Source organism: Heloderma suspectum, chromosome 4, assembly GCF_057233095.1.
Source record: "Heloderma suspectum isolate Gila_16-S chromosome 4, 16-S_ref, whole genome shotgun sequence".
NCBI classification, from domain to species: Eukaryota; Metazoa; Chordata; class Lepidosauria; order Squamata; family Helodermatidae; genus Heloderma; species Heloderma suspectum.
The window spans coordinates 282049948-282076374 of NC_139461.1; the positions used below are offsets into that span (position 1 = coordinate 282049948).

General features: G+C 46.2%; 1 protein-coding gene across 3 annotated transcripts; it reads right to left on the minus strand.

The window, feature by feature from the left end:
* Nucleotides 1-1362: 1362 nt before the first annotated feature.
* Nucleotides 1363-24537, minus strand: CCN5 (cellular communication network factor 5). Of its 3 annotated transcripts, XM_084853993.1 has the most exons (6): nt 24380-24537; nt 19083-19299; nt 14444-14701; nt 12371-12573; nt 8741-8810; nt 4250-4771 (listed from the first exon to the last, which is right to left on the minus strand). In XM_084853993.1, exons 1-5 carry the CDS (start codon nt 24425-24427, stop codon nt 8745-8747), a joined length of 792 nt encoding a protein of 263 aa, XP_084710119.1. In that variant the 5' UTR covers nt 24428-24537; the 3' UTR covers nt 4250-4771; nt 8741-8744. The 3 variants fall into 3 exon arrangements, with proteins under 3 accessions (XP_084710120.1, XP_084710119.1, XP_084710121.1); XM_084853994.1 differs by lacking the exon at nt 8741-8810 and having other exon boundaries at nt 1363-4771; XM_084853995.1 differs by lacking the exons at nt 8741-8810; nt 12371-12573 and having other exon boundaries at nt 4253-4771.
* Between the last annotated feature and the right edge of the window lie 1890 nt (nt 24538-26427).

Genomic DNA, 26427 nt, shown 5'->3' on the forward strand with positions numbered 1-26427 from the left:
GAAATAATCAGGGATGCTTTGACTTGGATTCCTGCACTGAGCAGGGGGTTGGACTCGATGGTCTTATAGACCCCTTCCAACCCTACTATTCTATGATTCTGTGATTCCATGCACATTGTGTAATAGTGTCCCCCACAGGATCATTCAGGCCCAGAAGCAGGGCATGAAGGCAATAGTGTTCTCTCTCTCTCTCTCTCTCCCTCCCTCTCTCTCTCCCCCTCTCCCCCCCCCCACCCCTTATTGTTTCCCAGCTGGACTGGAACAAAAGTGCCTGAAGTGATTGAGGGCTTTTCTACACGAGGCATTTATCGTGCACTCATCATTGCCTACTCCTGGTTGTTTACAGGTTCTTTAGACGATGTCGTGACCCTCCAGTTTTGCTTCTCTGTCTAACCAGCACTTTCAACAGTTTTTTCTTTTTTTTTTTTAGAGCTGGGAAAATGCGGCATTTAAATGTGGAAGCAAAAGAAGCAGCAATTTCCTCTTGCATATTTGCACTATTCTGCTATGCTACAGTGCCACCAAGAGGTTATGTAGCAGAGAAGCAGGAAAGGAAACACTCCTCATATAGTGCTTGGATCTCAATTCTGCAAGGAAACTGAAAGTAGATACAGTCAATTACTAGCTTCATGTAGAAAAGCTCTGGATGTAGGAGATAATGTGAGGGAGGGCTCTGTTGCATTCATCCACACATCCCTTTTGATGTTAAAATTAACCCCTAACCTGTGAACACAGTAGAGACACATAAATAAACAAACATCGCTGCCTCCTCCTCACATTTAGTTTGGCTCTGAGGTAAAACCAAAACATTACAAGAAACAAAAGCCTGAGGGTGGAGTTTGAGTCCTTCTCATGGTAATGAGAGTAGGGATGCAGTGGACGGGCTCCACTCACCTCTGGGTCCTTTGGATTTCCCACAGGGAGGCTCTCCGGCATGATAAAAGGTGCAATAGACTAATGGTGGCTGCCATTAGCCTATCATGGGAACATTATGGCCATAATTGGCATATTTTACACCATTTGTGGCTGTAAAGCACCAACTTCTACATAAATTGCAGCTGTTTCCCACGATAAAGGCAACCGCCAATAGCCTATCGCACCATTCGTAAAGCCGGAGAACCACCCCACAAAATCCAGTGGGCATACTGGGGCTCCAGGAAAATCCATGGGGGCCCAAGCAGCCTGGATTTCCCCATGGTGGATTTCCCCTGGACCAGACATCAGGGGGGTTGCTAAATGGGAGTTCCTAAATTTAACCTTCCAGTGTTCACTTTACTGCACCAGTCACTGGCAATGCAGCCCTGCTCTTATCTTGCCATGCCCACTGTTCTGTTTCTTGCTCATATTAGAGTGCAACAAAATGTAGAGAGCTGGCTTTTATATAGAAAGAAAATATAGCGAGAAGAAACATATTTTTGTTTCTAGATGCACAAATAATGACCAATTTTTTAAAAAAGTATTCACTACCTAGCCCCTGCTGCTGTTCAAATGTCCAGTCACAATTCTCCCATTTTCTGCCTGCAGATCTAGAGTGAGGCCATTAGAGGGCATTTAAACTTCATTCTTTCAGTCGCTTCAATAAAACTTCCCAATAACCTCCATAGCCTGCTTTCTTTTTGTCATATGGCTTCCCATCTCTGTGCCTTTGTTTTTCTGTTTTGATTCTCTTCTTTTGTCCTCAGGCTATAAAAGATTTGAGCCTAGATATTATGTAGTGTGCTCGGTACTGGGGTGGGGGTGGGGGTTGCATGTATGTATTTCTGAGAATCCCACAGCACCTCCATTAAGAACATGAACACACTGAGGGGTGTGTGTGTGTGTGTGTGTGTGTACTATTTAGAGAGAGTTGGCTTTTCAAAGAAAGATGTGTCAAAGGCACCCAGAGATAAAGAACCCACTTGTTATGGTGACAGCTTGAACACGTTCCATTTATTTTTGGTATCAGCTGGATATAGCAGGATAATTGTTGTCTTATTCTCTGGGGCCAGCACACAAATAATTGGCTTTTCCATAGAAACAAAGACGATGAAACCTTCAGCACTAAGTCTCTTCCCATGGGAATAAGAGCAAAAATGTTCCTGATGGTTTTAGTTCAATGGGGGGGGGGGATTGCAAGGTACAGTGGTGCTGCCATGAGTAATAAACAGTCCCTCCCAAACCAGGGTCAAGTAGCCAGTGGGAGAAGTAGGTTGATTAATTTTGACATTCTGGCCCTGAAGGGGACATCCGGCAATCAAGCAGCTAAGAAATCTTGAGCTAGTTGAAGGGGAAGGACCAGCACAGGCAATGATAGATCAAGGGCTCCTTCACATGGAGCTTATATCTTGCTATTGAGATTGCTCACTCATGGAAGTTTGTGGGCCCTTTAGATGACATTGTTAACCTCCAGGATGTCTCCTGCACTCAATGACCCTTATTCCATTTTTAAATAGATCAGCGATAATGAGCTATCTAATTACCCTGGTAATTTGGAAGTGGAAGTGTAGTTCCACTTGAGTTCCCTGTGCGAAAAAGGAAAAGCGGCAAGAAGAGGAGCTTGATCAATGAAACATATGGAAGACTCAGATAAGGGGGAGAAGGCAGGCAACAGGGGAAGGGGGGAAAGAAGCACATGTAATGGAAGCCCGTTGTGATCCTGCATTTAAAACAGAAGCAGAAAGCCCCCTTTTAAATGTGGGATTTTAGGCTGGTGTAGAGATACTCGTGGGGCTGGGTAGGGTTGCTATGTTTACAAGTGTCTGGAAGGAGGCCATCGAATACATGGTGAGCTTCCCAACATAACTTGATTACCGGGAAAACAGGAATCGCTTTTGGCCCTCTATCAATTAAGTCCTTAATAATTTTGAACAGGTTACTGTAAATGACAGGCGGAGGAACTATTCAAGATGGGTTAAACAGAAAACGGTTAGTCTGGAAGGGTTGTACTCAGTGGTAGAGCACATTCTTTGCACGCAGAAGGTCCTAAGTTCAATCCCAGCATCTCCAGATAGGCTGGAGACTACCAGTCAGTGTAGACAAGACAGAGCTAGTTGGACCAATGGACTCACTCCATATAAGGCAGCTTCTTATGTTCCAGGAGGATTGCATGATAATGTTCTGTTCCATTCTGTGATGTGTATATGTTTTCACTCTGTGACAGGGTACTTTTGTGCCTCTAGAGCAAGGATGGGAAACCAAGGGCTGAACTGACTCCGTACAATAAACATTGGGGGCCACTTGCCAGCAGTGTCTGGGGCCACAGCTCAAAATGGGTGGGGACATCCCACACTGCTGGCATGTGGTCCCAGCATGTTGTCCAGAGCCAATCACCTTCACACACATACAACCCAATCTCACACACACACACACACACACACACACACCGTGCCTTTCATGATCAGGGAAGGTGAGGGGTGGGCAAAACCCTCTGAACTGGTGCCTCAAGGAGTGGCGAGGGGGGAGCAAAGCTGACTGAGCCTTGCTGAACATGGTTACCACAGGATGTAGTGATGGCGACCAATTTGGATGGCTTTAAAAGGGGGTTGGACAAACTCCTGGAGGAGAAGGCTATCAATGGCTAATAGTCCTGATGGCTATGTGCTACCTCCAGAACCAGAGGCAGTGAGCCTGTGTACACCAGTTGCTGTAGAACATGGGTGGGAGGGTGCTGTTGTGCTCGTGTTGTGCTTGTGGTTTCCTGGACAACAGCTGACTGGCCACTGTGTGAACAGAATGCTGGACTAGATGGACCCTTGGTCCGATCCAGCAGGGCTCTTCTTATGTTCTTATGAGCCATGGTCTCCAGGAGTACCACTTAAGGCCACAATTAGCTGGGAGCTGCTCGCCCTTGTCTGAGGGGGAAGGGATTTGGGGAAGGGTAGCAAGTAGAGTTTGGCCTGTAGGCTGGATGTTCCCCATCCATGTTCTTGAGGATCTTGGGCTTCTCAACTGCTGATCATTTCCTCCCAACAATTCCATAGTGTAACCAGGCACTGTGTGAAGAAGGCCTTCCTTTTATCTGTCTGGAATCTCCCACCAATCAGCTTCATGGGATGACCCCATTGGGGTCTAGTTATGAGAGAGGGAGAAAAATTTCTCCCTCTCCACATCCTCTACACCATGCTTAATTTTGTACACCTCTATAATGTCTCTTCTCACTCGCCTCGTTTCTAAGCTAAACAATCCCAGCTGTTGTAACCTTTCCTCATAGAGGAGTTGCTCCAGACTCTTGATGTCAGCCCCTGGAGGTAACCCTGGCCAATCCACCCTTAGGCAGATTATCATTGCATTTATTTATTTCTCACAACAGCAACAACCTACTTTGAACAATATGTGACTGCCACATCTGCCTGGTCCCCAGAACTATTCTTCAGTGAAGAGATAATGCAGAAAGAATAGTGGGACATGGTTCCCTGAATTACTGTAGCTGCAAAGCATCAGTTCCCCAATGGATGGATTTATAATAGCGGCCACAAGCTGGCAATAAACACATCAGTATTGTACAGTATGAAAACATACGGTCTGGTTTTTCTCACTGAATGATAACATTGTCTAGCGTAATTGCGGTGGAAACAAGGAGAACGACAGACGTCAGCTGCGATCAGGAATTGCTCTTTCGTTTTCTTATTCCCTCCCAGACCTGGTCAGTTCTTCTCTCTGTTCCTAGGCGGTTCTCTCATTACTGCAGAGACAGGATCAGCTTGGGCTTGTCATGTTCCAGTTGCTGGGTTGAGGCCAGTATATGAACTTCTGAATGGAATGGACCAGTTTACAAGTGGTTTCCTCTTCCTCTCTGTAGAGACAGAAAAGTGTAGCTTGTTTCCAACATCCTCTGAAAAAACACAGCTGAGTGAGAGACACAAGGGGCAAGCCAGACATTACCATGGGAGAATTCCCATCTCCTGATTTCTTTTTAACTGAAAAGCAGCCACAAGAGGCTGCCAGTATGAGCAGAGCTCCACCCTTATCCCTTGTGTTGTTTTGTCTGCTCAAAATTGCCCTTCCAGTCCTGCTTTTCTCTGCACAAGCAGTGGAGGCTGGTGGCCCCGGAGTGTATTCACTTCCCCACTGACATCAGGGCCACCAGCCTCCACTGCCCACATGCTAAAAACATAACAAGGTCCCATATCTTTTCCCCTTCAAGTGGATGGTGGGTGATTTTGACCAGACAAATGGCAGGACAGGAAAGGGTTAAGAAGGCATGTGCCACTGCCATCCATCTGTTCAAAATGGAAGCTTCCCATTAAAGTGGGGGAAAGGAAATTGCTTGTGTCTCCTGCATAATGTCTATGCTGGCCACGATCTTTCTAATATTTCTCCCATGTACCTGGTGCTGATATACTTAAAGAGCAGAATTCCCCAACCAGGTGCCCTCCAAATGTTTTGGACTTCAGTTCCCAGCACTCCTAGCCAATGGTCAGGAGTGCTGGGAGTTGTACTCCAAAGCATCTGGAGGGCACCAGGCAGGGCAGGCAGACTTAAGAGTGTGTTTACAGTGCAGCACCATTCCCGAGGTTCACCTTGCTTCTCCCCCTATTTCTGTGCCATGTTTGTATTTTACCATCAATCTTAGTTCAGCATTATAATGTACTCTGCTTTCATACCATGTTACTTTCCCCCCACCTTCCTCAACATTTGGGTGAAAGAACTTTTTGGTCAAAACATCTGAGTGAAATTAAGTTGTGAGGCCAGGAAAGGCATTTCAACCTTTTACAATGAGGGGAAAAAACCTGCCCAAAAGCCAGGAATCCACCCAATGATTGGCAGTTGAGGCAAAGGGGTGGGGCCAAAGGAAGGGGCATGGCCCTCTAGGGAACCCACAAGGGCCAGATTTGGCCCCCTGCTGGACTGGATTTAGCCTGGAGTTTCATCACTCCTGCTTCACAGGCACAAAAAATGCCAAAACCAGTTTACAAGCAAGCAGAGCTTTGGAAAATTATCTGCATTCCACCACTTCCTGTGACATCTCTGTTGGGAATATTGCAACCTCATCTGCAAGTTACAGGAACAGAATCATAGAATAGTAGGGTTGGAAGGGGCCTACAAGGTCATAGAGTCCAAGCCCTTGCTCAATGCACGAATCCAAGTCAGAGCATCCCTGACAGATGGCTGTCCAGCCTCGTCTTCAACGCCTCCAGTGTGGGAGAGCCCACCACCTCCCTAGGTAATAGGTTCCATTGTCGTATTGCTCTAACAGTCAGGAAGTTTTTCCTGATGTTCAGCCGGAATCTGGCTTCCTGTAACTTGAGCCCATTATTCCATGTTCTGCACTCTGGGATGATCAAGAAGAGATCCTGGCCTTCCTCTCTGTGACAACCTTTCAAGTACTTGAAGAGCGCTATCATATCTCCCCTCATTCTTCTCAAGTCTAAACATGCCCAGTTCTTTCAGTCTCTCTTCATAGGGCTTTGTTTCCAGTCCCCTGATCATCTTCGTTGCCCTCCTCTGAACCCTCTCCAGTTTGTCTGCATCCTTCTTAAAGTGTAGCACCCAGAACTGGACACAGTACTCCAGATGAGGCCTAACCAGTGCTGAGTAGAGGGGAACTAGTACGTCCCGGGATTTGGAAGCTATGCTTCTATTAATGCAGCCCCAAATGGCATTTGCCTTTTTTGCAGCCACATCTCATTGTTGACTCATATTCAGCTTGTGATCGACAACAATTCCAAGATCCTTCTCGCTTGTAGTGTTGTTGAGCCACGTATCCCTCATCTTGTAACTGTGCATTTAGTTTCTTTTTCCTAGGTACAGAACTTGGCATTTATCCCTATTAAATTCCTTTCTGTTGTTCTGCCCAGTGCTCCAGTTTATCCAGATCACTTTGAATTTTGTTTCTGTCTTCCAAAGTATTAGCTATCCCGCCGAATTTTGTGTCATCTGCAAATCTGATCAGCATTCCCTGCACCTCCTCCTCCAAGTCATTAATAAAAATGTTGAAGAGCACTGGGCCCGGGACTGAGCCCTGCGGTACCCTACTCATTACTTCTCCCCAGTTTGAGAAGGTCCCATTGATAAGCACTCTTTGTGTCCAAATCTGTAGCCAACTGTGGATCCACTGGATCGTTGTTTCATCTAGCCCACTTTGAGCTAGTTTGCTCCTCAGGATATCATGGGGCACTTTGTCGAAAGCTTTGCTGAAGTCGAGGTATATGATGTCTACAGCATTCCCACGGTCTACAAGGGAGGTTATTTGATCAAAAAATGAGATCAGATTCGTCTGGCAGGACTTGTTTTTGACAAATCCATGTTGGCTTCGAGTAATCACTGCATTGTTGTCAAGGTGCTTCCAGATGGATTGCTTTATCATCTGCTCCAGAATTTTCCCAGGGATTGATGTCAGACTGACTGGTTCCTCCTTTTTACCCTTTCTGAAGAGAGGGACAACATTAGCCCTCCTCCAGTCATCTGGCACTTCACCCGCCCTCCATGATTTCTCAAAGAGAATAGACAGCGGTTCTGAAAGTTCTTCTGCCAGTTCCTTTATTACTCTAGGATGCAGTTCATCTGGCCCTGGAGATTTGAACTCATTCAAAGTAATTAGGTGTTCCTTGACCATATACCTAACAATCTCAAGCCTCAATCCTGCCCCTTCAGCCTGTACTTCGCCTTTGCCAGGGGGGTCATAGACCCTCTTTTGGGAGAAGACTGCGCCAAAGTAGGAATTGAGCACCTCTGCCTTTTCTTTGTCATCTGTTATCGTTTTGCCATCCATATTTAATAGTTGAACCACCATTTCTTTCCTCTGCCTTTTACTATGCACGTAGCTAAAGAAAGCCCTTTTGTTGTTTTTAGCATCCCTCGCTAACCTCAGCTCGTTCTCAGCTTTAGCCTTCCTGACGCCATCCCTGCAATTCTGTGCTACCTGCCTGTACTCTTCCTTTGTTACTTGGCCTTCTTTCCACTTCCTATATGTGTCCTTTTTTTGTTTTCAGGTCATCCCTAAGCTTTTTGTGAAGCCACATTGGCTTCTTCTGTTGTCTTCCACCTTTTCTTCTTGTTGGACTTGTTTGTAATTGTACCTTTAGAATTTCCTTTTTTAAAAGCTCCCACCCATCTTGGACTCCTTTTCTCGTTCGCGTTTTTTAAAAAAGGAAATTCTCAAGGCACAATTACAAACAATTCCAACAAGAAGAAAAGGTGGAAGACAACAGAAGAAACCAATGTAGATTCACAAAAAGCTTAGGGATGACCTGAAAACAAAAAAGGACACATATTGGAAGTGGAAAGAAGGCCAAGTAACAAAGGAAGGGAGCAGTGTTGCAGTTAGCTAGTTAATGCATGGGAATTTGGGGCACAGCTAGCCTTAGGATCTCTATAGCCTACAGTGTGGTTTCCTTTGGTTTTGCTCCTCCCCACCCCACCCTCTCTCCATTGCTGGTAGGACATGTGTTTGCTGTCTCTCCTGCCAGTGTTGTAGAACACAAAGAAATGGACTGAACAAACTTTGTCTGAAACTATATGCTGTGCCTGCTTTTTTATACAAGAAATTGTGAGCAAATCGTTTTATCCTTTCTTTACTAAAGAAGGGTGTGGTCTCCTTTTTTACTAAGATAGCCTTGTGTGCATGTGGGACTGGTAAAGCGCCTTCTGTTCTGCCTTTTGTTTCGTCTCTGCTAAGTGCCTTTTTAACAGGAAACAGCAATACCAAATAATGCCATCAGTCTCTTCAGAGGACAATTATGTTCTGTGTCTCTGAGCTTTTTTTGCTATTACTTCCTGTAGCTCCCTTTCTGTAGCTCCCTTTCAGATCTATTCAACCCACCTGCTTACCACGCCAATTTGGTAGCATGAACTAGAGCTCCTTCATCTGTTATTACTATCTCCAGCATTCTCTGTGTGAGGAAAAGCATGCACTTCAATGCTTGAGGAACAGTTGTGAGTGTTTTGTTTCACAGCAAGTACAATATCAAGCGCACATCCAGTGCTTGCAAAACCGTCTTAGCTACAGCCCTTCTTACTCTACACTACTTTTCTGCAGGGAAACTCTGAAGTATGCAGGATTCCCAGTGAAGCCAGAGCCCCTCAGTTAAGAAGCAAAGTACCCCCCATCCCCCCAACATACACACATGCATAAAAACAGGCCAGTTTAAATCCAGGTGTCTCATTTAGTTCAAGCTAGGGATGTACGAATCCCTTACCTGGCTCCATTCAGGGGCATCCGCGGTGAGGGGGAGGGACCGGCTCTACTCCACAGCGAGTCCGTGGACCCACCGGCTGGGGCCACCCACAGCCGGACCTCCATCTGCTGCCGGGCTGCGGCCGCAAATGGCGGCTGCCGTAGTGGCCACCATTTGCGTCCCTGCGTTGCCATGATTGGTTACGTATATATTTACGTAGCCTATCACGGCAAAGAGCAGGGAAGCAAATGGCATCCGCTACTCCATTTGCGTCCCTGCTCTTTTCGTGATAGGCTACGTAAATATATACGTAGCCTATCACAGCCAACATGGTGAGGGAAATGGCTGCAGACTAGGGCCGCCATTCACACCCGCAGATGAGGGCAGCGGACAGCCGACACAAGGCAGGGTCTGTCCCGGGGAGGTTTCACGGGGTGGCGAGGGGGATTGCTCCGTTCTGCCATGGACTCCGATTCTTTAGAATCTGGCCTCACTGGAGTCCGTGGCGGAATTCTCTAACATCCCTAGTTCAAGCTGTGTCAATAAATCACGCTGCTGTATTATTTTGGGTTCTGTAGGGTCCATTGCTATTTTGGGATTCTGCTGCTTACCCATCTTGGCAGTCGAATTGCAAGTATCGATTTTGCTGGAAGAATTTATACCTGGCTTAGGGAGAACGCATTTCTCAGGATGCTCTACCACACAGCGAAGTGGTGTGTGGAGAATTTAGGTAGAAAAGCAGTTGAGGCAGGGCACAAGGCCAGTCATGAGCATTTCGGAAGCCCTGGACGAAAAGATTAAAATGCCCCCCTCTCTGCACTGGAAAACTGCGAGGCTGCTGGCAAAATGGGCAGCACTGTGTTGAACTACCCTGGGGTGGGGAACTTCAGGCCCGAGAACCAAATCCAGCTATATCCCCTGGCCTCACCCCCTTTCCCTCAACCACCAATAGTTTGGTGGTTTCCCAGTGTTTGTGTTTCCCCTGCACCACCATTGTCGCAACATTTTAAAAGGCGGAAGTGCCTCTCCTAAAGCTCTACTGGCAGTAAGAGCTTTAAGCCATAATATGTTGGTATTTTTGGCACCAGCCCATTTGCGCAGCTACTCTGAAATTGAATTTGGCTCTCAGGCTGAAAGAGGCTCCCCACCAGTGCACTAGCCCCACCCCCAATAAACTGGAAATTAAAAGTAAAGCCAAAATCCTGAGAATGCTTCCTTGAGAGTTAACTCCCTCAAAATCAGTAAGACTTTATTCAGAGAAAGTATGTTTAGGGTCGGCGCATTCAGAAATCCAACATGTGGGTCAGACTTTACCCCAACCCAGAAATGCACTTTGCCTCCATTATGTGTGTGTGCGCGCACACACACACACGTTATTTTTTCTGGTCCCCCTCACATCATCATGGTGGGCAGCATTAGACCATTATGGAGGAAGGGAGAAAACTGGCACAGGGCTGACCCGAGGCTACCAGCCCCTTATAACTTTTCTACATGAGGCATTTATTGTGCACTCATCATTCCCTTCTCACAGTTGTTTACAGGTTCTTTAGACAGTGTCGTGACCCTTTAGAGCAGAGAAATTTTTTGTGAACCGTCCAGTGAGCTTAGGCTATTGGATGGCATAGAAATGAAATAAAATTTTTAAATGCTGTATTTATTTATAAAAGCCAAAGAAAATGATTTTCCTTCTTGAGTGTTTGCGCTATTCGGCTATATCACAGTGCCACCTAGAGGTTATATAGTGGAAAAGCAGGAAAGGAAACACCATGTAGTGCTCAAATCTCAATTCTGCGATGAAACTGAAAGTAGATACAGTGGATTAACACCCTCGGGTACAAAAGCTCTTAGTGGACTATCAATGCCCATCATGGCCTGCTTCACAAACATGTATTTCCCACAAATGGTGGCCTGCTGGGGTTGGTCACACACATACAAACCCTTCTCCATTCTGTCCCTGAATGACAGAATGAGCCTTCTGAGCCTCAGCCTCCCAGCTAGGGTGACCATGTGTCCTGCTTTACAGAGGTCAGACCTTCTGTCCAGTCCACGTGCAGTCGAAGGTGCTCATCCACAATTAGCACCTGGGCAGCAGACCAAGCAGGCACACCTGGTCACAGTCTTCCCCACATTGGTGAGATGTATTGCATTTCAATTTAAATGATAGTAATTATTTCTTCATTTGCATTTATACCCATGAATTAGTACATGCAAATTCTATGCAAATCTTCATCCTCTTTTGTCCTCTTTTTTTGGTGGTGCATTTCCAATTTTTAGGTGACAGCTAAGTGGCCACCCTACTTCCAACTATGCTACCTGCCATTCTTCTCATCTTGGGGCCTCCTCCCCTGGCCTTACCAACTCCTGCTTGCCATCCCTACGGATGTACGGATTCCCCACCGTCCGTTCCGGTGGGGAATCCGGGGGGGGCAATCTGTTCCTCCCCCCTGGAATACTCACAGAGTGGCTCCGCTTACCTGAATCAACCAGAGCCCTTCGGGCCCAGGCAGCAAGCAAGGGATGGCTAGGGATGTTAGAGAAATCCGCCGCGGATTCAAATGAGGCTGGATTCTTTGGAATCCGGCCTCAGGAATCTGTGGTGGATCGGCCCCACTTACCTCCTCTCCTGGAGGGTTCCTCATGGGATGGCACGGCTGCTTGTTGCACCGGGAGCCATTCGCCTCCGCACCGATCGCCATTTAAAAAAAAAAAAAGGCGATCGGCAGGATGTCCCCATAGAATTATATGCAAAATAGAGCTGTGAATCTTGCATATAAGTCTATGTGCCCATAGGCTTATATGCAAGATTCACGGCTCTATTTTGCGTATAAGTCTATGGGGACATCCTGCCGATTGCCTTTTTTTTTTTTTTAATGGCGATCGGCACGGAGGCGAATGGCTCCCGGTGCAACAAGCAGCCGTGCCATCCCATGCGGAACCCTCCAGGAGAGGAGGTAAGTGGGGCCGATCCGCCACACATTCCTGAGGCCGGATTCCAAAGAATCCAGCCTCATTTGAATCCGCGGCGGATTTCTCTAACATCTCTAGCCATCCCTTGCTTGCTGCCTGGGCCCTTCATTCTGCTGCATCCGCATTGTCCTTCACCCGCATTGCTACTTTTTCTACTCAGGCAAGTCTCTCTTCTCTGTTGTAGCTGCCAAGTTCGTCACCACACCTGGGGCTGTCAAGCAGGGAGGCAAGCCAGCTGGCTGGGATTCCCTTCTGTACATATCAGCTTCAAAGCTGGTGGTGCAGGTGTCCCTCATTTTCTCACTCACCACGCTACCTCTTCCCGTGAGACCCTGGCAAGGTCCAAGGGTGCAGAAACGCTTCTGAGTTTCAAGCCTGCAGTACGGGTTCTGGTTAGACACTCGTGTGGAGATCCCAACGCCACAGCTGGCAGAGCAGGCAGACCACCCTGTGCTCCACTCGTCGCATGGATAGGGAAAAGCTATCGCTGCTATCCCAGGCAGCCTTTGTGCTGAGCAAGGACAGAAACGAGGAAAGGGGAAACCTTGAAAACCGACACGCACACACACATGTTATGAGAACTTCCAGAAGGGTTGCCATCTTAGGGAAGGTTCCAATGGTGCACTACTGCTAGAGTGGTTGATGTGCTACCACAACAGTGTTTCCCGGGAAATGTGTGGTTCTAGCAAGCACTGCTGACATTGCACAAGCATTGCTTTCTGCTAGCACCACGTCCACAAAGTGAGCGGTGTTGCACCATTGGATCCTTGCCTATGTCTATTGTGACAAAAAACAACAACAAAGAGATTAGTAAAACGAAGAAAGAGTCCTTTCCCCAGTGGTATAGTGGTGAATGTTGAAGTACAGGCTGCAATTCTGAGTGGAGTAGCAGCCAGGAGGTGGGGGGCACTTAACCCTTTCCCTGCCAGCCATTTTCCATGGGGACTCAAAATCGGGGCTTTTCAAGCTTGTTTTCCCTCCTGGGGTTTTACAATCCCTGTTGTAATTGGAACCTTCCTAGGGCTTGCCCTCATACCTTGGGGCAGGTGTGTGTGTGTGCGCGTGTGTGTGCGTGCGTGCGTGCGTAGTGGAAACAATTTTGAGTAGAAGAATGGCCAGTGGGGAGTGAGTGAAAAAGCCTTCCTCCCCACGCCCCCAAAAAACATGCCTCCTCTCAGAATTGTAACATGTATTCACCCTTTATTCTTATAATTTTGATGGCAGGGTGGGATTTGGTTTTGGCTTGGGAGAGGCGGTATTCATTAAATTACTATCCCATTCCACACCATTGGGTGTGCTGCCTATACAAGCTCATGATGGCAAGGGACTACATGCACAGATTCTCTACAGCTGATGGTCTGTGCACATATATTGTATGTATATATATCTATATCTATACCCAGCTATAAAATATGTGAGAAGCCATATGCTATATACACAGCTATATAGCATATATAACTGTGAATATAGCTATGAAGCTGCAATGTTATATACACTTTCTTGGGCATATGTCCCAACAAACACAATAGGACTTACTTCTAAATAAATATGTATTAGATTGCACTGTCAATGTTGCAGATAACTAAGGTTACAGCTATAACAAATTTATTGGGGAGAGGGATAATTCTCAGGCAAATCCTCCAAATATTTATTTTCAACATGCCCAGTCATGACTAACTTAAGTCCTATTAATTTCAGTGGGTCTAATCTAAATTTGACTAAGGGCATAATCCTATGCATGTTTAGACAGAAAAAAAAAATCCTACAACTCCCAGCATTCCTCAACTAGCATGGCTGATTGGGGAATGTTGGGAGTTGTACAACTATTTTCTATCTAAATGTGCATTAGATTGTGCCCTAAGTGTGAATCCAACCATTGCATCTGGCAAGTTCATTACAGTACAGCCATTACATTCATCTATAAGATGTAAGACTTGCTTTTACAAAAGAATCTCTCACATTTCAGAAGCACAGTGGAATTAGAATTCTGAGATGTTGCTATATTTTGAGTGTGCATGACAGCCCGTCCCCATGAATATTCATTTTGTGTTTAGCCTGTCTTTAGGCCAGCCTTGTAAATAACCCCACAAAAGTTACTAGCCTGCATGGGTCTTGCAGAAGAGGGATGGGGAGCTCTGGTCCTCCTGCAGCAGCCCCCTGCATCTGTATTGGGTGCAGAGGAGGACCAGAACACTCTGTTCCTCCTCCACTAGCCCGTTCACTTACCTGCATGGAATTCCATGTGCTCGCCTGTGTGCAATTCTTTCTCGCCTATCGCTACCAGACTAGTGCTTCAATGCAAGGCTGGATTAATAGTAGCAGTGGCTCAGCCAACAAAATGTCAACTGTAAACATGGGCCGGGTCCTGTGAATATTATTACCTGCCATGGCATCCTGCAAGTTCTGTCTATCTTGACTTTCACAAATCCATTCTTGACAACACTTTCCTGAGATCTCCACACGCTTTGGATGGGGGCAATCTGGAGTGGGTAGGCGAACATCCTCACTGCAGAGGGGGACACATGTAAAACCTCCTCCTGAGCAGCGGCACTGAAGCTTACAGCTGGGCTGGAACACTTCCCCATCCCGATAGATTTTCCCGTTCATTTGACAGTAGTCATCATCGTATCCTTCCTCATCTGCAGCCAACAGTCAGAGTAACCAGAGACAATGGGACAAATCAAATGTAGGCATCAGATCTGTAACAGAGACACCGCCTATTATGAACGGGGGAATATGGCAGTCCCCTATTCTGAAACTGACATTGAACTTTGGTCTGAATTGTTAGGCCTGGAATTTCTCCAGTGAAAAAATCACAAAAGTTGAGCTCAAAAACCCAGTTCCTTTGGGGCTGAAACCTGAAAACTAAAATAGGCATTTTAAAACTCAGCATATAGTTAAACTGTGGAATTCACTACCACAAGATGTGGTGATGGCCACCAATTTGGGTGGCTTTAAAAAGGGGTTAGACAAATTTCTGGAAGATATGGCTATCAACAGCTACTGGTCCTGATGGCTATATGATATGTCCAGTATCAGAGGCAGTATGCCTATGTACACCAGTTGCTGTGGAACATGGGTGGGAGGGTGCTGTTGTACCCATGTCCTGCTTGTGGGTTTCCTGTCGACAACTGGTTGGCCACTGTGAACTGAATGCTGGACTAGATGGACTCTTGGTCTGATCCAGCATGGCCCTTCTTATATTTTTATGTTTTGTTTCAAAAGGCAAACCTGACTATAACACTGTGTGCATTCTGCCATTGCAACAGCAAGTGGGAAATACATTACTCCGCAACTGAAGAGAAACAATGGTATGGGAGAGATTCCTACACAGACATCTCCCCAAAGAAGCAGTAAGTAGATGGTAGCTTCTGCACCTGAAGTGGGGAACCATTTTTCTGTCAAGCTCTGCATTCCCTCAGGGATAATCTGTTCAGGGCCACCTTCTGAGAAGGAAAGCTCAGCAGAAGTGACAGGGAAGAGGAGGAGGTGAGCAGAACAGCAGAGCTGTCAAGAGTACACTGGCAGTGTTGATCGCAGTGGCACAAGAGGAAAGTGCAGTGGGGCACAGGAGGAGGGCTGGGGCTGAGAAGAGGGAGGCCTGACAGGAAAGACGGTAGGTTGGACAGAAAAGCACTGTTGGCTGGGGATGGCTCATGGGCTGGTGGTTCCTCATCCTTTTTCTACCCAGTGTAAACAGAGATCGCATTTGGGCTTCCCTTTGATTCCTCCATTGTAGCACAGGGTGCTTCCAGAAGAGGCTTTTATTGTGCAAACACCCTGCCTGTTTCTCAGAATTCTGTGGGGGATGCAGATGTCATCATCCTCCATTTGTAACCCTTCTGTGTTTTCCTACTGCTTTTCCCATCTTTTTTCTTGCCACAGGAAATCTGTTAAATAGGGAAAGACAGAATAGGTGCACAATGTCTTTTGATCAGTCACACTAGGAGCTGTCTGGAAACACCCCCAGTTGTCAGTGGGAACACTCAGAAATCGAGAAATTTCGAGGAATCAAGCGGAAGTAAAATACATCCCTTGAATTGCCTCAGCATGCTACGCAGAGTATCCATTTGAATCTGCCTCTTATCCATACATAAAGAATACGAGAAACATTAAGGCTTTCCAACTGTATTTTTATAATCTTTGGACAAGTGATACTTATCTGAAATACTGGTTTATTGTTTCGAGGAGTATCGGGTAGCATAATGGTGTTTTCTTCCTTGCCAGTGAGGGATGATAGTTCAGAAGTACAGCACATGCTTTTAAGAACATAAGAAGAGCCATGCTGGATCGGACCAAGGAGACCATGCTGTCTAGTCCAGCATTCCAACCAACCAGCTGCCCACGGAAACCCGCAAGCAGGATATGAGTGTAACAGCACCCTCCCGCCCAAGTTCCCCAGCAACTGATGTACAAAGGCATACTGCCTCTGATATTGAAGGTAGCATATACCCATCAGGACTAGTAGCCATTGATAGCCACATCCTCCATGAAGCCTTATCCTTTCATGTGGAATGTCCCCGGTGCAGGCCCTGTCCTTTGTAGTTACGTGAAAGAACTCTGCCTGAGACCCTGGAAGGCAACTGCTAGTCAGAGTAGACAGCCTTCCCTAACCTCCTGATGTGTTGGATCACAACTCCCAGAATCCCCAGCTAGCTGGCTATGAATGCTGGGAGTTGTAGTCCAACATATCTGGAGGGCACCAGGTCGGGGAAGGCTGGAGTAGACAATACTGGGCTCGAGGGTCTTTCACCTGGCCTAATGCAGCGTTCTATGTTGCTGCTATTTGTCTGCATAATAGATTATCCCCGAGCAAAGCTCAGATTGTGGCATCCTAAATTTCACAGTTGACCACAGTTCTGCCACTCTTTTCCAAGAGCCTTCTAAGGAGGGAAAAAGTGATTTTGTTCCTAGCAAAGTCTTGTTATTTTGTGAGGAGCTGGTGTTTGTTTAGCTCACATCCCTGTCAGCTGACCTGAACTTTCCAAGCAGGACAGGAAATCAGGGCATATTTGCCGAGTTGTGTTTGCATTCCTTCCAGCTGCCCTGGGAGCTCCACAGAAAGAATAGAGAAGACACAGTTGTGATGTCAAAGCAGCAAGCCTGCACTGTGTACCTGCTTCCTGGACAGCCTTTGATTGATGAAGCTGGGATAGCATTATCCCTTTCTAGTGAGATGCCCACCAAAAGGTGGGAACGTTTGAAATAAGCAGCATGGCTGCAAAGGGCCATTTGAAGCTCCAGCATGCCAACAGGGGAGAGGACAAAGGGAGAGGACTGGTTGGTATTAAGTGTTGATGTCATAATGTCCCTTAACTCTTCAGGGTCTGAAAGCATTTCTTCACTGATGTTCCTAGGGAGGTGGGCCATGTGGGACTCTTTCCCAGTTATCTGCTACAGCCTTCCCCTGCATGACACCCTCCAGATATTTTGGACTTAGGGTGGCCATTTATACATCCCCTACCTCCCCCACCCCCCACCCCCGCAAAAGAGGAAATTCATCACCAAAAAGCATTGCACCAATTTGCATAATGTTTGCATATGCAAATTTATATGCATAGGTGCAAATGTATAAATAGTATTTATAATTAGAAATACAACACATCTTACTACAGTGGGAAAGACTGACCGGTTCACATGTGTGCCTGCTCAGTTTGCTTTCCAAGGGCTAGCCATGGATGGACATTCAAGGCCCCTGCTGCTTTCCCTCCTTATGGTTCTTAATCTTTAAACCAGGCCTGGACTGGACAACCCATCAACTACAGGACACCTTCAAATACAGGACTGCCCTCCGCCAGCTCTCCAAAATAGAGGACTGTCTACCTGGCTACCTTATTTGGACTACATCCCTCATTGCCCCTGACCATTGACCATGTTGGCTGGGGCTGATGGGAGTTGTAGTAAAAACCTCTGGAGGGCATCGTCTTGTGAAGGCTGATCTATTACCTTCCCCTCATTCTTAACCACTCAGAACTCTAAAGGAGCTATCAAAGGTGCAAAGCACCTGAAACCCACAGTGGATTCACCGTCGCACTGACATCGGAGCCACCAGCCTCCGCTATTTACACACACACACACACACACACACACAGGGTTGGCCTACCATTGGGCAGCGTGAGGTGGCCAGCTCAGGTAAATTATTTGAGGTACTATAAACGGGCATCAAATGGCTACTTTCTTTATTCTCATATCAGGCTACTTAGTTATTCAGACAGGCCTTTGGCATGTAAGCTGATTTGTTGCTCAAGGGATTTTTAACTGGTTGGTGCTGTTCTTTCTTTTATTGTGTTTTTAATGTATTTGTTTTTATATTATGTTTTAATTAATTGAGAGCCAGTGTGGCGTAGTATCTAGAGTGCTGGGCTTGGAGCTGGGAGATCCAGGTTCTAGTCCCCATTCGGCCATAGAAGCTCACTGGGTGACTTTGGGCCAGTCATAGACTCTCAGCCCAACCTACCTCACAGGGTTGTTGTCGTGAGAACAAAGTGGAGAGGAGGAGGGTAACGTAAGCTGCCTTGGGTGCCTTGCAAGAGGAAAAAAGTTGGGACATAAATGCAATCAATCAATCAATAAAAAAAAATAAGCTTTTGTTTTTAAGCTGGATTGTATTGTTAGCCTCCTTGAGCACCATTTTGCTGAAACAAACAAACAAATAAATGGGGAAACAGTGTAGGGAGGAAAGGGTTAAAAAAGACCCCCCTCCCAGTGCTGCACTTGCAGTCCAAATGTGCCCCTCCCCGCACCAGCCCCTCCTCTGATTGCTATATACACTTTTAAAATTCAGCAGATTCGTGTATAATAGTCAAGTCTAGTTTGGCCCTGATCCACAGATCAAATGGAGATTTTGTAGTAAAATGGTATTTGAACCCTTGGATCTCAGCCAAACGGGTTTCCTAAGCTTTAGCCATTCTATACTTTCTCTGCATGCATTATGCTGCGATGGCTTTATCGAGTTTAAGGAAGCCAGTTTTCCCCCACATGCTCAAGGGATCCCTGAAAACAGTGACAAGGTTTGCTCACAAGTGCAGATTCCTCCTCTCCCCATAGGGATGGCACTGTAGTCACAGGTAAGCCCCTGGCTCTGATCACACACGTGAAGGTAGTTGCAGGGTTCTCCTAGCCTGCGGGCACATATGTTGCAGCAGCCGCATCCATCCAGAACTAGGGAGGAGCCAGGGGGGCAACGGGGAAGGAGCCAAGGACAATAGCATGGAATTTGGCAACGCTGAGCATACACCTGCAGAGAGAGAGAGAGAGTAGTGGCATGGTAAAATGCCCAGCTGAATCCATGTCTTTTCAGGTACACATTTAAGGCACAGTCCACCACGATATTCTCCTGTATAAGCCCACTGATTCCCAAAGGAATGGGTTCAGCTCAGAGGCAGTAGGCCTCCATATAAAGCAGATCTGGCAATAGGTTGCTCCTTGAGAGACTGATTGGTGGTGGAGTGGAGCCAGGGTTTAGAGGGACACAGCAGCAGCACTTTTTGATGAGCAGGGATGCTGATGTCATCTCCCACCCCCCTCAGAATTCCCCATTCCCTCTGAGCTAAGCTGCAATTCTCGCAGCAGCTGGGGAAAAATTAATTTCCTCAGCAACAGTATGCGATCCCTGTTGTAATGCAAAGTATCTGGGGGTGGCCTGGTCTTGAATGGGCAATTAAGGCCCAATAGCAGTATAAAAGACCTGTTCCTGGTTGAGATGAACACTGCTAGAACTGGTTTGTTGATAGAGATCTACACAGCTGCCTGCGTTTTTGGCCTCTCCTCTGTGGTGTCACTATGGGGACGGTCTTGCTGAGCGCCTGCACATTAAAATTTACCGCTACACCATTGGTACTGATCCCACAAGTAGCTACACTCCTACAAAGACCCATCAAGGCTAAAGAAATGCAACATTTCAGTGGATTTCGACCCTTGCTAAAAGTATAACAGTAGAACTAGGCAAGCCAAGTTCACCTCTGTAGTGAAAGTCAGCTTTGATTTCTGGTCAATTTTGAAATCAGAAATTGATTTCTGGTCAATTTTGATTTATAAATGGACTTTATTGTGTTATCGACCACTTTGATTTATAAATGGACTTTACTGTGTTATCATTATCGACCACTGACACTAGGATATCACTGAACAACTACACCACCTTAATATGGATGAGCCTATGTTGATGTATGTATCCTGTTTGAGAATGTTGTCACTTAGCTGTTCTGCAAGTGCAGCATCCAATAGATATCCAATTGTCAGTCCACTGGCATAGCTCAAAACAAAGGCTGGAATAATCAGTGTCTTTCTATTTTTAACTTAAATTGAACAGCAAAAAAAAAAGAGGTAAATACTTTTTGTGCATTTTTTGTGTATTTTTTGTGTATTTTGTGTATTTTGTGCTATCTAAAATACACTGAAAAGGTGCATCACAAATTGATAGAATGCACAAGGAGACAGGCCTGGCGATGTCAAGGGTTGGCACAGGCGAGCAGTTGCCTAGGGCCCAGAGGACCAAAAGGGCCTGGCCTGGCCTAGCACTGGCCCTGCCACGGCTCTTCCTCCTCCTCGCCTGGCTGGCCCTGCTGGCAAAAGGAAGCACCACAGCAGCCAGCTGAGCAAACCAATAGGACCCATGCTGCTCCTTTTCAAAGAAAAACTGTTATCGCCTTACATCTGGAGTAGCAGGAATCTGAACCAATCAGGCACTGCCTGTGGGAAGGGAGGGATGGCCAATGAGGACATATGAGCAGTGAAGGGCCAGTGTTTTCACCACTCCTCTGCCCTCATTGGCCATCCCCATCAAAGACAGTGTCCAATTGGTTCCTATCGCTGCTACTCAAGATAGCAAAGAAAAAAAGTTTTGCTTTGAAAAGGAGTGGCACGGACCCCTGCGGGTTTGCCTGGCTGGCTGCCGCAGTGTTTCCTTTTGCCAGCAGGGCCAGGCGGCCTAGGAGGAGGAGCTACCGCTGCTAGGTAAAAGAAGGAAGGAAGGAAGGAAGGAAGGAGGGTGGCTGGCTGGCTGGCTGGCTGGCTGGCTGGGGTTCGCATGGGGAGGGGTGTAAGTGGGGCCATCTGCAGCACTGCAAGGAGATGTTGATTATATTTCGGTACCCTAGTTGCCGAGGCCAGACCGTTGCCTGTTAAACCTTGACTACTGATTCGGGGCCCACAAAGGTTCTGGTAACATAGCAGGTTTTTAAACAGGACAATATACAGTGCCCTGGCTGGGAGGGCTTTAAAACACAGGCTAGGATTTCTCCTAGTGGCAGTGAAGAGAGGGAAGGAGGGAGGGGGGAACTTGAACCCTCGCCTGAACTGAAGGGGACAGCGCACAGTTAACTTACTGTGCCAAAATACAGCACAGCGTCTTTTTCACATTTACTACTTTGATTATAAACAATACAAGTGGGGCCCTGTAAAAAAAAAAAAAAAAAAAAGATGCAGTAAGAAGTGCTTCTGTTCCAGGTTCTAGCGACACCTTTCCATTCCCCCTCCCCTGGTTTTCCTTTCCTTTCCTCCAGCAGTCTGTCAGCATTCTGTGCCCACTGAACATGTTCAGTCCTCATTGGACTTTTGGCTCATTGGACCCTTTCTACTTGGATTATCCTCCTCCAGTTTGGGTTTGGGGGGTGGGGATGGACACACTGGTGCCCAAACCCATGTAAATTAACATTATTTAATTTCTCCTTCGATGCTTATGGGCAGTTTTCTCTTCCATCCCTGGAGACATTTAAAAACAGCTTCTCAGTATGAATCAGGAACTGACAATGGTTATTTCTACCCTTTATATCTGTATTTATATCTATGTGTCTCTGGCCTCCTGCTCCAGCCATTCCATTGTATTCCTCCTCCCACCCAGTTGTCATTTTTTTTCCTCTCACTCACTCAGTATTCCACCTGACTGAGTTATGAAAACCTGCAAACTGAAGTGTAGATTATTCCATATGATTTACAATTATGCACACACACCATATCTTCTCCACATGTGCACCTCATACGTAGATTGAAGTTTGATCATGACACATGATGATCTTCATGTGCGTTTCACATGGGGGGGGGGGGTTCTGCACAAAAGTGCTTTCTGCATAGGAAATGTTCTTGTTAGAGTACTGGACTAGATCCAAGAACACCTGGGTTCACATACCTACTTGACCATGAGCTCACTGGGTAACCTTGGGCCAATCACTTTCTCTCAGCTCACAAGGTAATTGTGAAGATAAAATGGTGGGGGAACCCTGTACACAGTCCTGAGCTCTTTGGAAGAAGGGTGGGACAAAAACAATAAATGAATGGCTTGACAGTGGCTAAGGCTACCTTGTGGTAAGGCCAGGTCCTGTCATTGTGTACAAAAGAGAGGCCATGAACCCATTAAATTTAAAAGAGAAATAGAGAATGCGGAGTTTTAAAAAGCAATGCGTAGAGATGCCTCCTGACATATTTCTTGTTTTCTGATGAAATAAAAAAGGGGTCGAGTTTCCAAGGTAATTCACACTTGGGCTATTCAGCTGACAAGTGCCACAGCTCAAGATAATCTGCCTGCTTGAGAATCTGCTCAAGATGAGCTACACAGATATGTGTTGTTCCTTCCCGATGGTAATCCATTTGCATCCTGAAGTGTGTGTATCTATCTCTTTTCTGCAGCTCTAGCAAAACAACTCATAGAATGGTGGCCTTTTATCTCCCTCTTAAAATCTGGAAGCAAAACATATCCAGAGTCATTCACAAGAGCTCTGTGGGAATACTCAAATAAATATTGCTTGTACTATTCCTGTCCTCAAGCCTTTAAAAAGTGTGCAGAAAGGAGAAGGTATGCAATAAAGAAAGGGGGGGAAATACAATCTAGGATAAAACAACCAGTGCTAGCAACCATAATTTTGTCAGGGAATAAAGTGTTTCAGTCATTAAGGGGAAATTGTCCTTGTGACGCTCCTGCCCTGGGTTCTACTTTCTCCAGCCTCCACCTAATGAAACTGAAAAGAAAACCCCTTCAGGATGTCTGCCTCCACTGGGTCAGTTACCCTCACTGACACCAAGCTTCAGCCCCTTTTACTCTCTGAGTTAAAGAGACACCCAATATGCCTAATTGGTTCCCTCTACCCACAGGAGAAGTAACAAGGACATATGCTTTGCTAATGGTAGCACAATAAGACAAACCAACACATGAGATTTTGTAATTATAAACAAACAATTATTTAATATAAGAAAAGTTATACATTATTATTAATCAATCTACGCTTGATCCTAACCTACCTACTCTACCCCTTCTAAATCCTTATACCCAAACCCCCAATCACTAGATATAGTCTCCTAAGGCCCTATCTAACTTCTACCTGTCAGTTCATTCCTTTTATAACCTAAGAATCCTCCAGCCCCCCCACCCCACACACAAGCCCCTCCCATCTTTCACTCACTCTTTAACTCTGTTAACCTTATCTCACCTGGGTCACATTTAACGCTGCAAACACATACATAAATTTAACAGGCATATGTTACAGTCCTTTATGCACAGCATGTTATAACTGTTGGGATGGATTGTTTTAATGGGTTTGCTTCCAACCAGGTATGATCAGATTAATTGTACCTCTCTGATTTATTGTAGGCTGCTGTGTCCTTAGGTAACATCTAAAGTTATGATCACAAGCCTCAAGCCTGTGCGTTACAAATTTAAGCAGCCATGCCACTACAACAAACTCAGCACTTGCATTGTGTCCAACAGTTGGAATTCAAGGAGCGATCCAAAACCACTGGGAAAACTCCCAAGTGTTTGTTTTCTGAGTTGTGTGTGTTTGTTTTAAATGAACTATGTTGTTCATCCTGCACGGCATCAGCTGAGCATGTGCTTTTCTGTATTTCGGAGCAAAAGTTGGACAACAATTGAGCAATCTTGAAAAATCATGCCAGCTGCCTGGCTTTCTGCCCGTGTAGGTTGTAACACAGAGAACTGAGTGTGAAGAAGAAACTATTTAATTGATTACTATGCAGGATCCTCAGCTAACCTAAATGCATGCCTGAGATACTGGTACAATTAATGAATAACATTTGGATATGAGGCTCCAAAACATGGAACCACTGATGCTAAAGGAGTTACATTGGGTGTATAATTTTGCCCAACACATTTAAAAATTTGGCCTTTTAAAATGTATTTGAAACAGCACGCGGTCCTTGGTTTGCACACATTTAAACATGCACGTTAAAGCACATTAGTGTTTTAAGACATCCTTGAACTATTGCGTTTGCCAAACTGGAGTCCCTTGGTTATAAATTGTTTTGTTAGTGGGAGAGACAAAAAAAGAGAGTTCCTTACTGTCTAAACTAACATTTCCCAGCTTCCTTACCTTGGAAAGGAGACAGAAGGAGGAGATCAAGAGAAACTGGAGTTTCATTCCGACACTTCAGCACATCCCTCCCCAGGCAGTTTGGAGACAGCAGTGTGTCTGCAGTTTTTAAAGTCTGCGAGTAGAGCCCTGCAAGTGTTTATACTCTTCCCTGCTCTGATGTCACTCCTAGGCTCCAGTATAAACACGAGTAGGTTTGGACAAGCACCAAGTTGTTTCTTTTTCTTTTTTCCCCCCCTCACATTCCAGTTAACATTTTCATGCACCTCAAGGTAAGAACATGCAGCCCATTGACAAAGCAGAGAAGGGAGACTTTGCTGTGTGCTGATTACAGAAGCAAGACAGAGGGGGAAACAGGAAAGATATCAAACAGATGAGGTGCATCTTTTAATGGGCAAGCTTCTCTTGGTGTAATAATAGTATGCTTAATCAAGATACATGCTGCATAGAGCTCTTTGACAAGCACAGGGTCTGTGTATCATGGAGCTTGTACCCTTATTTGTACCCAGGAGCAGTTCATAAGGTGGGGCAGATAGAAGTAAGTGGCCACTGCAAACGACTGGAGACCCAGAAGTGGGAGGACACATACTCTTATTGGTGGGCATCACGTGGTAGCAGCAACGGCAAGTGAGGCAGCACCATCCACATTGGGGTGGACAACTTCCAGGGGGCACATTGCCCCCCATCCCCTGCCACAGAATTTGCTGCTGAAGTTTGGTGCCACCCCTGACCTACTTGCAAGGTTGTAGTCTGGCCAGCAGTACCCAGCATGTGCAATGGCCAAGTACATCAGTGCCCATGCCTTACTGGGGGCTACTGGCCATGCACCAATGCTTACACCCACTGCTAAAGCCTTGAGGCCTTTCTCACATTCAGACCCTGCGCAGTGACTGCTTCCTACCATCCACCGCCATTTTATGAACTGCTGCTCTTTGCACCTCACTTTGAACACTTGAATCCCCTTCACAAGGTCACCTATGTGGGTCACCTAAATGCAGGAAGGGGGTGGCAATTGCTGGACCTGCCCCGCAACACCACACAGGGTTCCCAATCACACAGAAGCTGCCATCCATACAAGTGTACCTGTGTAGGCTCCCTTTTTTAGACATTTCTAAAAAATTATTCATCTATTTACTGCATTTTATGCTGCTTTTCAGACAATTTTTGTCTCCCAAAGTGGCTCACATCAATGCGAAAGAGAGACAGGCCTTGCCCTCAGGCTTACAAATTAAACTGACAAGACACACAAGGGAAAGGGAGTAGGAGGGGAAGGGGAAGAGGAGGGAGATTAGTTTTGCAAGGCCAGAACAAAATGGTGAGTGGTAAGTGGGCATTTAAATGCACTTCGGGACAGGCTCATCTTCCCTTGCTGGTGTTCCTGCTTGAATAGCAATTGGTGGCTCTTGTTCCTTTGGCCAATGGATGGGGCCAGAGCAGAGCTGGCCCTACCATTAGGCAGAGTGAAGCAATCACCTCAGGTGACAGATGCTGGGAGGTGTATTCCATGTGGCCTGCTTTGTACCCCCTAAGGTGGCCTGCTGCATTCAGATGCAGCGGAAGATGCTCTCCCATCATCAGTGTTGAAGACAGATTCAGCTGCTGTCAAGTCAGCTTTTGTATGTGGAGTGGGAGGTGTGCCATCTTGTTCTTCATCTCAGGCAGCAAAACGTCCTGAGCTGGCCCTGGGCCAGAGCATGCTTCTCCCGTGCCTCCCCATCTACACATTTAGCCTACATGTGAAAGTGACTTTGTGAGGAGGGCTTTGATGGAGGAAATATGGCATTGGATAAATAGTGGCCATTGGTACTAGGTAAGACTGGCCAGGAAAATGGAATGATGGGAAGAGGAAAAGCCACAGCAACAGTTGCTGGCGGGTGGTAAGGATGGAAGGTTGAGAGGGTAGCAGTTGACAAAAGGTAACTGGAGAAGGGTGGAAAGAAAGGGAAGAGGGAGGAACTGAGAGGAGGAAAGGGGTTTTCACTCTGAAGGGCAAGTTCAACCCTTATCCCAGCTGATAGACTGGACTAAGAACCTGCCTGATCATCAAA

Coding starts and splice junctions, on each gene's coding strand:
- CCN5 (XM_084853993.1), bottom strand. CDS start 24,427: ATGAAACTCCAGTTTCTCTTGATCTCCTCCTTCTGTCTCCTTTCCAAG. Junction 14,702..19,082: donor GAGAGGAGGAATCTGCACTT/GTGAGCAAACCT, acceptor TGTTGGCTGCAG/ATGAGGAAGGATACGATGAT. Junction 8,811..12,370: donor TCACGGGAAGAGGTAGCGTG/GTGAGTGAGAAA, acceptor TTCCTCACACAG/AGAATGCTGGAGATAGTAAT.